General features: G+C 35.9%; 1 protein-coding gene across 9 annotated transcripts in view; it reads left to right on the top strand.

Moving 5' to 3' along the window:
- Window positions 1-13,199, top strand: part of SBF2 (SET binding factor 2) — a 452,107-nt gene that overhangs the window by 216,060 nt on the left and 222,848 nt on the right. For all 9 annotated transcript variants that reach the window (XM_057316868.1, XM_057316867.1, XM_026486069.4 and 6 more), the window contains 3 exons: window positions 529-651; window positions 1,945-2,055; window positions 4,146-4,251. In XM_057316868.1, the coding sequence (XP_057172851.1) occupies window positions 529-651; window positions 1,945-2,055; window positions 4,146-4,251 (340 nt within the window). The remainder of the gene's footprint in view (window positions 1-528; window positions 652-1,944; window positions 2,056-4,145; window positions 4,252-13,199) is intronic.

The following is a 13,199-nucleotide window of genomic DNA, read 5'->3' as shown; positions in this document are numbered from 1 at the left end:
TTCTAAGAGCATTGATTATTCTGTAAGTCTTAGAATCCTAAATGATCATCACTTTTGTTTGAAATATTAGGACAAGTAGGAAAAAAAAATTAGTATCTTACTTCTAAAACAGATCTTTTCTCTCCTTAAAAACTGACTTTCCATTGAAGTGAGTGTCATTTTTAGTTGTTTGGGTCACTGTTTAAAATAATTTGAATGTGTTTTCTTTACCTTTGATTACTGGTACCTTCCTTAGAAACCAAATGCTCCCATAAAGTTGTGGTGTGTATCTGCAGTATAAGGAGCTTTTCAAAAGTGAAATAAGCATGTCTTCGTTTATAATTGTTTTGCCTATTTACTTGCTTCTCAGATCCCTGTCAAAGTATGTGTCTTTGTTTTTAGTTTGAGTTTTGTAAATTATATTATAAATTGTATTTTAGAATTGATTTTGAATTTTCTAAATTTTATGGAAATGTGTGATGTGTCTATTTTTTGTGAGTTATAAACCTAGGAAATTCTGTCTGTTGATTACAGTGCATCTTTTTCTAGGGAACAAAGAAGGAAGAGATTGAAGGTGAAGTGGAAGTGTCTGGTTTAATTCAGCCCGCAGAAGTGTTTGCTCCCAAGAGCCTGGTATTGGTATCCAGATTGGATTATCCAGAAATTTTTAGGGTAAAGAACTCATAGTTGTCATTATTGATTTGTATTATTGTATGAATCTGTTTTGAGTAAAACATGGTAACAAGATTTTGTATTTAAAATGTCTTTAAGTTGATTTAGGGATTCACCAATAAAATAAATTTAGTGTGAACTGAAAAAATGTGTTCATGTTGGATGAAATAAATACCTAAGTTAATGTGACTATTCAAACTTATAAGGATATAGTGTTTGCTTTAAAGTAGATCCCATGGCTACTGACTCCAAAATTTATTAATCTAAAAGAAATTATTTGATTGCCTGTAGCAAATTTAAAATGCACTAGTAGTGTAACAACTTTGTCTATTTTTATTTATCTTCTTTTGAGGAATACCAGGCTCAAGTATATAGAATGGATATTTGCAATTTCAAATAGTTGTGATTGCCAACGTTGCTTTAAAATATTGTTTGCTTCCAGATATTTTCCTTTTTGAGACACTCCGAATTTTCAAATGCAAGAAAAAAATTTTATTTAGTTATAAATACATTTAAGCTTTGAAAGAAGAGGGCTTATTTTTCTTATTTCAGTTGCTACCTTTAGTAATAGTAATGTTGATTATTGTCCAAAGTCACAGATCTCTTTGGAAAGTATAAAATATACCTTAACATTTCCCAAGGACTTGGAAATTTCTGGAAAACTTTTCCATATTGTTGAGATTATATATATTCTAGAAAATTAACTTCATGTCAAGATTTCAATAATAATGGGTAACTTCTAACAAATACTAATTTTTTAGAGTCACAAATTTTAATAAGCTGAAGCATTCATAAAGATTGCATTTTGTCTTCCATTTTACCACCTACCTTCTTCTGAGTTTGAAGTGTTTATCATATCTTGTCTCTATTTTGCTAACCTCTGTAATAATTCACAAAATTTTTCTTAACCTGGTGTAACAAATGTTCTGAATCTCAAAAATATGAAATTTCTAAATTGTTATCTTGAAATTTAGAGTTTTGCAAAGTAAGAGACAGAACAGTTTTAAAGCCCTACAAATTTGCTAACGTGGTTATCTGAGCACACGCACCTGTTTTACAAATTATGGATTTCTGCTTTTTATAAACTCATCTCAAAGGCTCATTTAGAGCTTCTGGTTAAGGAAGAAAATTTAATAAACTTAATAACATTTGCTACTTAAAATTTATTCTGTGGTCGTTATAGAATATACTTTACTGGCTTCAAAGGGAAGTTTGCTAGGAGCAGATGTCCCAGCAATTTATTTTCAGTGCTTGCTTTTTCCATGAAAAAGCTACGTGCATCTCTCTTTGCAGGCTTGCCTAGGTCTGATCTATACTGTGTACGTGGACAGTCTGAACGTCTCCTTGGAAAGCCTCATCGCAAACCTGTGTGCATGCCTTGTCCCAGCCGCGGGAGGGTCTCAGGTAAATAGAATAAGGGAGGTGAAGAGGGCCTGTTCCTCTTCTCTTCTCCTCCAGTTAATTTAATTTATGAAGAAAAGGAAAAAAAAGGGATTCTTTAAATATTTTCGTTTTAGAAGATCTTAGTTAAGCATTGTCCCTGTGGTCTGCCTCCTAGAGACCCAAGATTCCATTCTTTGCTTAGGTCATGAGGTTAATTTTAACTCAGGGTTCACCTTTCACATAGCATAATTAGAAGTCATATTTTGTGTAACTTGAACTCTAGTTTACATTTTCTTGGAAATATACTTTTTTAAGCTGAACATTTAAAATGCATTCTTTCCGCCTTTCTTACTCCTCTATGTAGTTATGGCTCATTTTATTAACATATCAAAAAATTTTTGAGTGATAAAAATTGGGAGATAACATTAAGAAAACTCTCAAAACAATTCTTTGTAGCACTTATAATTATTTCTGAAAAGCTTTGTTTGTTTATTCATTTCCCTGCGTAACAGCAACTATACGTGATCCTAAAGCCGTTTTCTGTGTTTGCGGTCTTTCATAGACCAGCTTGCATTACGCTTTGAAAGAAGGGGGCTTATTTTTCTAATTTCAGTTGCTACCTTTAGCAGGAATAATGTTGATGGTCATCCAGAACCACGGATCTTTTCCCAAAAGTGTAACCTATCCCTTAAAATTTCCCAAGGACTTTGTTACATATATTTAGCCTTAAAGAAGGACATTAAATTCTTTTACTGAAATAAAACTTTCTCAAAGTGGTCATGGGTTTTTCATCCTGTTTGTCTAAAGATTTTCATTTTTGTCTCTGAAGTAGAAAAATAAGAACCTCAGCTTCTATGTCTCAGTGTTTCTAGGGGACCATACTTTAAAAAAAAAAAAAAAAAAGAGTCTTCTCCTTAAGTCCTAAAACTGATTAGTTGATCATTTATTTTGCTTATTCTTGTGTAATACTGTAGAAAAGGACAGTCCTCTAAAAATTCCATTGTTTATCCTACTCAGTCTGACAGAGAAGATACTTCCAGTGAAACTGACACCTATTTTCTTTGCCCTTTGCCTTTTTTTTTTTTTTTTAAGATTTTATTTATTTATTGGATGGTTAGAGAGACAGCCAGCGAGAGAAGGAACACAAGCAGGGGGAGTGGGAGAGGAAGAAGCAGGCTCATAGCGGAGGAGCCTGATGTGGGGCTCGATCCCAGGACCCTGGGATCACGCCCTGAGCCGAAGGCAGACGCTTAACGACTGCGCCACCCAGGCGCCCCTGCCCTTTGCCTTTTAACTGTCTTTTGTCTTAACCTGGTATCTTCTGTTACTCTTTAGTTTTTATTCCCTTTTTTTCCTCCTGCTCCCTCCTCCCTCAATCTTCTCTCTCTACTCCAAGGGCAGGATATAAAATGTGAGTTTGGTCACAAATGGACCTAAACTTGAAAGCAGTGGAATTGTTTCATGGACCTTTATCATGATAGGATTTATGCTGACTTTATTTTGTTAATTTATTTTTTAATTTAAAAAACTTTTTATTGGGACATCTGGGTGGCTCAGTTGGTTAAGTGTCTGCCTTTGGCTCAGGTCATGATCCCACGGTCCTGAGCTCGAGTCTCACATCAGGCTCCTTGCTCAGGGGGAAGCCTGCTTCTCCCTCTGCTTGCCACAGCCCCTGCTTGTGCGCGCTCTCTCTCTCTCTGACAAATAAGTAAAAAAATAATAAAAAAATAAAAAACTTTTTATTAAATATTACATATGTGGTTCATGACATATAATTGGCATAAAATGTTGACTTTAACATTTTATTATTTTTTAGGTGAGTATGATTGTCAATGATTTTTGTATCTCATCGTTTATTAAATTTCATCTTTCCAATTACTAAATTTTCTTGTACCATTTTCATTTGGGCACAGTGTAACTTGAATGTTTTCAGTTACATTATTATTCCCGGCATATGCTAATTGGATAGAGGGTTATCACCAACTCTAATTTGAGCTTCAAAAAATATTTTAAAAAACTGAACTTGAAGGGATTTTTTTTTTTTTGTCTTAGGAAAATGTCTGGAAAAAAAAGCATTTATGTTTCTGTGTGTGTTTTTCCTCGTTCTGCAGAAGCTGTTTTCCTTGGGTGCAGGAGATAGACAGCTGATCCAGACTCCTTTGCATGACAGTCTTCCTGTCACAGGCACTAGTGTGGCTCTCCTGTTTCAGCAGTTGGGTATGTGTTTTCTCCCATTGTCAGTGTCCTCTTGTGGATTTATTTTAAGCTCACATCACCTGACATGAATCAAGAAAATAAAAAACTAATGATCAAATATCTGATATATAAAATATATAATTATGTAGGTCCTAATCTTAAACGGTACTTACTCTTTTTAAAAAATGTTTAACTCTGGCCTCTTTTGCTCTGGAGTCAATTAGACCTATAGAAAATAGGCAGCTTTTCTTTATGCTTTAAAAGATGAATAGATAGTATATTTTGCTTTTCCTTAGATGAATTACTTTTGTAGAAACCTCATAAGATGGAACAAAAAGTCCTGTCCTTCTAATCCATGATCTGGATCAGAACTTAATCTCCAGTTTTCTAGCAGTGAAAAGGCTGAAGAATTGCAGGGACGACACCAGAAAGCGCACTCTGTCCATCGGACGGCTTGTACTTCATTTAAGGAATCGTGTAACTCTAAAGCGAAGATGTTTCTGATCAGGGCTACTAGAGATTCCATTTACTTTACCTCTTACTTGTCCTTTGGATGTGCCTGCATATGAGCGTCCCATTCTCTTTGGTTCAGTCTTTGTCAGTGTTCTCCGTCTGTCTCCTTCCCTTCTAGGGCTCATATTCTTCTTCATAGAATTATTAGTTCCTTACACAAAACTTCTGCCCTCTTGTTTCCCTTCTGTCTCATGTTGAATTTTGCTTCTAGCTCAGCTCTCTAATTTGTCACTCCTTTTTCATTAATGGCCCCATCCTTATTCTTCTGCTGTGACTTCAATTGTCAAATTTAGAAAGCCTCAGAAGAAATTAATGTAAATATACGGAGTTTTATAGTATCTTAATAAAGATTAATGGTGATACCAATCCCAAAGTAGTTTTTCCCCTATTACATCTGCTTCCCCTCAGGAGTTCACACATTAAAAAAATTACCTATCCCTTCTTCTCTCCCCTCTGAAATTTCTACTACTCACTGAGTCATTTTATTTTTTTATTTTTTATTTTTTATTTTTTTAAAGATTTTATTTATTTATTCGACAGAGATAGAGACAGCCAGCGAGAGAGGGAACACAAGCAGGGGGAGTGGGAGAGGAAGAAGCAGGCTCATAGCGGAGGAGCCCGATGTGGGGCTCGATCCCATAACGCTGGGATCACGCCCTGAGCCGAAGGCAGACGCTTAACCGCTGTGCCACCCAGGCGCCCCTCACTGAGTCATTTTAACTAAGTCCTAATTTAATTAAAGCTATTTTTTTCTTAATATGTGAAATAGATAATCTGTCTCTCGTGGTACTTAGTTCCCTAAAGAATATCTTGTTGATTAAATACTCTTTTCATAAACTTTTAGAAATAATTTTAGGGAGTTCATGTGTTATCTGCAACCTGTCCATGGTCCCTACTAACCATTAACTTAGTTGATTTTAACCAAGCACTATTCATGTGACATTTTTACTTTTAGAAGAGGCTATATACCCCATACAAGGGTCAGTCAAAACAAAGATTTACCATTAAGAGGAACAGAAAAATAATGACACAAATAAAATAATCTACGTTTTATCTTAATGCATGCTTTATAAGCCTGTTATGTTTTTGAGTTTTTACAATGATTTGACAAGGGGGAGGGAAGGGATGTTACTGGCATTTAGTGCCCAGTACTAGGAATATTAAACATCCCTCATGCATGATGTATGTATCAGAAGAGTTTTTACCTCAGAAACACCGGTAGCATTCCCACTGAGAAAAACTACGTAGATAAAGTATATATTTATAAAACCTGGACCTCTCTTCAAGTTACCAATGACTACTAGGAAAACTGTGTAAATATAGACATCACCTACTTGAAAGCATCAGAGGCAGTAAAGATGCTAAAGGAAACCTAGAGAAGTGAGCCAGACGTTTGGGACTAGTTTTTCCCAGAGCATCTGTTGATTTTGGAAGAAGTAACTGAAAAGCAATATTGATATCCCATAGGGAATGGGAAAACCGAGTTCAGGTTTTACCAAGGGAGATTTCTTTATAAAGCTCTCATGCTTTGAGCTGGGACTACAAAGGACCACAACCTAGGAATGAGTAATCACAAGTAGACAAGGTCCACACAGGGTCCCTTGAGGAACTGAAGTGGAACTTGAAATCATTTCAGTTCCCTGAAATGGATTATTGTGATCCTTGATGCTACTGTCTCTAGCCATAGAGTACAAGTAAAAGTAAATTCCTCTCTGGAACAGGACAACTGCATTCTGGGTCTTCAGTATGTCTGTGTGTATATATATATATATATATATATATATATATATATATATATGCCCAGCCCTCAAACAAAAATAACCAGAAATATGAGGACTAATCCTATATGAAAGAAATATAGAAGAAAACCATAGATAATATAAAAACCCACAGGGGTACCAGAAAATAGTTACCAAATTCACATATTTAAGTAATTGTGCTTAGAATAGTGAAGGAGATAAACAGTCAAGAGTGAGAATTTGGGGAGTGACATCAGCAAGATGGCAGCATAAGAAGTCCCAGTCCTTTTTCTTCCACAGAAACTTTGCTTTAACGATGATATACTAACCAAAATACCTTTATGAGAATTCCAGAATCTAGCTAAGAATTTGCAATATCCCAGATGATCACAAAGCTGAGAACAGACACGTTAAAATGGGTAAGAAGAGCAATTTCACTTTACCCTGTCAGCCTCTGCCCTAAGCCAGCAGAGCTCAGTGCTGGGAGACATACCCCAGCTTGCAGCTTCTCCTTGGGGGAGGGGGAAGGAGAAAAACGGAATATGCATGCAATTTTCCAGCTTTATGGAGGGCTGCCTGAGGGTGAGACTGTCTCACCTCATTCGGAGCACTGACAGGATCAGCCTGGTTTGGATGCCACTGAGAACAAGGAAGAGTGACGGGTAACTTGCTGTACCATCACTGCTTGTCACAGTTGGGAGGAGGTGCACAACTTGAGGCATACCCCTTGGGAGGGAGGGAGAGGAAAAACAGCATTCCAGCTTTTCAGAGAGCTGCCTGAATATTGGCAAGGTTGTAGAGGAATTGTATATTTAATTCACTGCTGATGAGAATGTGAATTGGAGCACAGTTTAAGTTTCTAAAAAAGTTAAATAAACTGAATCATCCAGTCATTCTATTCCTAAGGCTTGCACTCCATTTACCTAAAGAAAATGATAGCATTGTCCGTAAAATACTTGTACATGAATGTTCATATCCACATTTTTATAATAGTAAAGAACTGGGAACAAGATCATTGTCCATCAGTGGCAGTGAATAATGGTGATGGTAATGGATAAATAATGTCTGATATATCCATACAGTGGAATGCTACTAAGCAATACAAAGTAATGAATTATTGATAAATACTACAGCATGGATTAATCTGAAAATAATTATGCTGAATTTAAAAAGCCATATAAAAAAAGAGTACATACTGTATGATTTGGTTTCTGTAAAGTTCAAGAAGATGCAGTCTAATCTGTAGTAATAGAAACAGGTCACTGGTTGCCTTGAGGATGGGAAGAGAGGGATTACAAAGAGATGTGAGGAAACTTTGGGATGTTTGTGTTCATTGTCTTGATTGTGGTGATGATTTACAGTATATATATATATATATATATATATATGTTAAAATATATCACATTCTGCAAGTGAATTGAAAACATATATTCATACAAAAACTTAAACATGAATGTTCATAGCAGCATTATTCATAATAGCCAAAAAATAGAAACAACCCAAATGTCTATCAACTCATAAATGGATAAACAAATCGTGGTATAACCACATAATGAAATAATATTCAGCCATAAAAAGGAACAAATTGTTGATACATGCTACAAATGGACAAATGAAAACATTATGTGAAAGTGAAAGAAGCAAGACTCAAAAGGCCATATATTTTATGATTCCATTTATACAAAGAGTCTACAATAGGCAAATCCATTGAGACAGGAAGGAGATTAGTGGTTGCCAGGAGCTGGTGGGGAGGGGACAATGGAGTGATTGATAGTGAGAATGGGGTTTCTCTTCAGGTCATGAAATTGTTTTAGAGTTAGAGACTGGTGATGGTTTTACAACCTGTGGCTGTGCTAAACACCACTGAAGTGTACACTATATAAGGGTGAGTTTTATGGTATATGAATTATAGCTCAATAAAGAAAAAATTATTAGGGCCTTGTCAAAGGAATTCAGGACCCACCTTGAAGAGACTTGTGATGGATCTAGAATGGTATAATATGAACTTCATAAATGGTGAAAATTGCAATTGGTTGAAACCCAGCAAATATTTTTATCTTTTAAAATTTTTTTAATTAAAATTTTTTTTAAAGATTTGTTTATTTATTTGAGAGAGAGAGAGAGAGAGAGAAAGAGCCCGTGTATGTTGGGAGGGGCAGAGGGAGAGGAAGAGAGCCTCAAGCAGACTCCCCGCTGAGTGCAGAGCCCAACACGGGGCTCAGTCGCAAGACCCTGAGAGCTTGACCTGAGCCGAAACCAAGAGTCAACGCCTAATTGACTGAGCCACCCAGCTGCCCCCAGCAGATATTTTTAAATCTATGAATTCATAATAATATTAAATGAAAAATCATTACCTTAGAATATGACAGGGAAATGATTTGTTATCTTGAAGACTTACCAGTAAAGGAAACAAATGCAGCATTTATTCTGTCTTGTCTCTATGAAGTGTAGTACAGGGTAACCTAATAGTAGATTAGGGGCATCATCTCTTTTTAAAAGTATTCTATCAATAAATGAAAAAAAGTTATAGTACTAGAACATCATCATTTTACAGTCTTTAGTAAATGAAGATCTGAGCATCAACAAGTATTATCCAACACATCTCGCCTTGTCAAACACTACCTATAGTTTTGTCAGAGGATTAAATCCTGTTGCAGAAAATACAGAAGGTGGGGAACATAGTGAACTGCACAAGACTGCAGTTGTCCAAATCTAGGTTCTTAGAAAGTGCGGTCTATATATACGATGAAATATTATTCTGCCGTAAAAAAGAATGAAATCTTGCCATTTGCAGCAACATGGATGGGGCTAGAGAGTGTAATGCTAAGCGAAATAAACAGAGAAAGACAAATACCATATGATTTCACTTATATGTGGAATTTAAGAAACAGATAAGCAAAGGAAAAAAGAGAAACCGTGGAGCAGACTCTTAACTATGGAGAACAAAGTGATGTTTACTAGAGGGGAGGTGGTGACGGGGACTAAGGGTACACTTGTCACAGTGAGCACTGAGTAATATACTGAATTGTGGAATCACTGTATTATACCCCTGAAACTAATATAGCATTATGTTAACTATACTGGAATTAAAATTAAAAACTTAAAAAAAAAAAACTATGTTTGCAGAAACTCTGTTGGTCAAATGTCTCAGGTTCTTAAGCAAATAAATTATAAGGAAAGGAAAGGGATGGAGGAGTAACCTCTAGGTTAAAAGAGATTGAAAACATCCCATTTTGGGGGCTCCTGGGTGGCTCAGTCAGTTGGACGTCTACCTTCGGCTCAAGTTGTGATCTCAGGTTCCTGGGTTCAAGCCCCGCATCAGGCTCTCTGCTCAGCAGTGAGTCTGCTTCTCCCTCTTCCTCTCCTTCTGTGATCTCTCGCATTCTCTTTCTCAAGTAAATAAAATCGTTTTAAAAATCCCCTTTTTAATAGAATGAGATTGAACTATAGTGTCTAGGAATGCACATTTGGGTGATAAAACTATAGAAAAAAATCAGGAAAATGGTTAATAAAATAAAGTCGAGATTATGGCAGTAGAGAGGGAGTTCTGATTGGGGGCACATGGAAGGGGCCTTTAGGGTTGCTGGCAAAGTTCTCTTTGACTTTGCTGGCAAAGTAGTGTTTGTAAGGTAATTCATTAAACCATCCATTTTATTTGTATGGTTTTCTATCTTTGTGTTTAATCTTTCAATAAAAATATTTTTTAAAAAACTTATAAAAGCTAGGGGCGCCTGGGTGGCTCAGTTGGTTAAGCACCTGACTCTTGATTCCAGCTAAGCTCCTGATCTCAAGGGTCTTGGGACTGAACCCCGCCGTGGGCTCTGCACTCAGCACAGGGTCTGCTTTTCCCTCTCCCTCTGCTTCTCCTCCCTGACTGTGCTCTTTCTTTCTTCTTCTTCTCTCTCTCAAATAAATAAATAAAATCTTAAACTTATAAAACTATTTTAACTTTTATATGTATACCTTTTATTTTTTAAAAAAGTACAGTGCTTGAACAAATTAGAGATTTTATCCTCAGATAATAGAAAGTCTAGAAGTAAGCGGTACAGGGCTGATGTGTTGGTTCCCAGATGTCTTCAGGGATGGTATGGAAATTCTCCTGCATGCTTTTTCCCTATTTATTTCCTATTATTAATAAGTGAAAACTCCTTCTTACTATTTGTGTGTCCTCTGTATTTGGTATAGTACCTTGGTCTCAGAAGACATTAATATTTCTTGAATAAATGAGTGAATCTTTTATCCATGAAGAAAATGGCAATCATTATTTCATTAGATGTTCTATATGTGGACGAAGTATCCCAGATGTAAGATTATTAGTCATTTGAAGATCAGATTTCATTATTTTACTCTCTAGTATGTTTGAGCTGAGTTATCTTTTGCTTACATATTCAAAATTTAAGTTTTCAGGGAAAAAATAAGGAAAAGATAAGAAAGGGAAGGAGAAAGAAGGGTGCCTCTAAAATAGCGCCGTGTGCAGGGTCGTAGTTTCCAGAACATGTGGTACTGATAATTCTGACTAAAGCTTGTTCTTATCACCAGTCATTTTGGTTGGACTGTTGTTGAAGGCCAGTATTAGACCATTATCAGAGTTCACTACCTGGGTTGGGGTGAGATGGTGGTGGTGGATTTTATAAAGCACGGACAGGAAGCAGATAAGAGTAAGATTCTTTTGTAGCCTTGACCAGTTTTCCTGTGGAAGGTCTAAATGTAATGATAGCATTTCCCTGGTTCTTCTCTCCAAGGATTGTTAGGATAATGAATTTGTTTTTCGTAGTTTGAGATGTCTCTGTGTTTGCCTGGAATAAGTACGTGGACTTCTACCATCACCCCATAATTTCCTGTCAATCACCTTCATCTCTCACTTGCCATCTTATTTATTTGTTCCTTGTAGCCTATGTGAACTATTTTTGTTTACCTGAAGATTTGTGTTTTAAGTGTGGGAAACTGTAGGAGTTTTTTGTTTTTGTTTTTGTTTTTTAATGTTAGTAAGATTGTATTCACAAGACTGGTTTTTATAGCCCATCTCATTTTTTTTCGTCTGATCTATATCTGTTTAACTCAGATGTCCCTCCTTAACCCAAATAATTTTGTGACATTCTCATGATATGTTTTGCCATATCTGGTTAGCTATAAATTGGATTTTAACAGCAAATGTACTAGTTTTAGAATACTTACTCCCCAGTTTTTACAGTATATTATTTATTAGACTTTTTTTTATTTTAAAGATTTTATTTATTTTATTTGACACAGAGAGAGAAAGACAAGCAGGGGGAGCAGGAGAGGGAGAAACAGGCTCCCTGCTAAGCATCACAACCTTGCTAAGCAGGGAGCCTGATGCGGGTCTTGATCCCAGGACTTGAGCCAAAGGCAGACGTTTAATCAACTGAGACACCCAAATGCCCCTTATTACACATTTTTAAAGTCACAGACTAAAATGATTTTGGACCCTCAGCTATTATCATTCTATTTCCATAGTTAAACAATAGTCTTGTATCATCTGTACTTATACTTTTTTTCCCCCAGCTTTATTGAGGTATTATTGACACATAGCTCTGTACGTTTAAGGTTTACAACTTGATGCAAGTATATATTGTGAAATGTTTACTGCAGTAAGGTTAGTCAACACCTCTGTCCCCTCACATAATCATCATTTTTATGTGTATGCCGATAATATTTAAGATCTATTCTCTTAACAACTTTCAAGTATATAATACAGTATTGTCAATTATAATCACTGTGCTGTACATTAGATCCCCAGAATTTATTAATCTTATACCTAGAATTTGTACCCTTTGACCAGCGTCTTCCATTCCTCACACCCCTGCGTCTCTGGTAACCACCATTCTATTCTCTATTTCTCTCTGAATTCAGCTTTTGTTTTGTTTTGTTTTTATTCCACATATAAGTGAGAACACAGAGTATTTGTCTTTCTCCACCTGACTTGTCTCACTTAACATAATGCCTTTAAGGTCTATCTGTGTTGTCACAAAAAAAGGATTTCCTTCCTTTTTATGGCTAAATGACATTCTGTTGTATTACATATATTTTTTTTATTCATTTATCCATTGATGGACACTTAAGTTGTTTCCATGTCTTGGCTGTTATGAATAATGCCGTAATGAACATGGGTATGTAGATATCTCTTTGAGATAAGGATTTCATTTCTTTTGGATATATAATCAGAAGTGGGATTGCTAGATCATATGGTAGTTCTATTTTTAATTTCCTCGGGTACCTCCATACTGTTTTCCAGAATGGCTGCACCCTGCTCACAGGATGTCTCTTCTCCACCGCCTTGACAACACTTGTTACCTCTTGTCTCTTTGGTAATCATTCTAACAAACGTAGGATGGTAACTCACTGTGGTTTTGATTTGCATTTCCCTGATGATTAGTGATGCTAAGCATCTTTTCATGGCATTCATATGTCTTTGGAAAAATGTCCATTCAAGTCCTTTGCCCAGTTTTTAATCAGATAGGTGGTTTTTTGTTTGTTTGTTTGTTTTGCTACCAAGTTATATGTGTTCCTTATATATTTTAGATATTATTCCCTAATCAGATAGATGGTTGGCCTGCATTTTCTCCTATTCTATAGGCTGCCTTTTCATTTTGCTGATTTATTTCTTTAGCTGTGCAGAAACTTTTTAGTTTGATGTTGTCCCACTTGTTTATTTTTTCTTTTGGTGTCATATTGAAAAAATCATTGCCAAAACCAATG

Source organism: Ursus arctos, unplaced genomic scaffold (assembly GCF_023065955.2).
Source record: "Ursus arctos isolate Adak ecotype North America unplaced genomic scaffold, UrsArc2.0 scaffold_22, whole genome shotgun sequence".
Taxonomy (NCBI): Eukaryota; Metazoa; Chordata; class Mammalia; order Carnivora; family Ursidae; genus Ursus; species Ursus arctos.
Note: the sequence above shows the minus strand (reverse complement) of the source record. Positions and strands in the feature narration are given on the sequence as shown.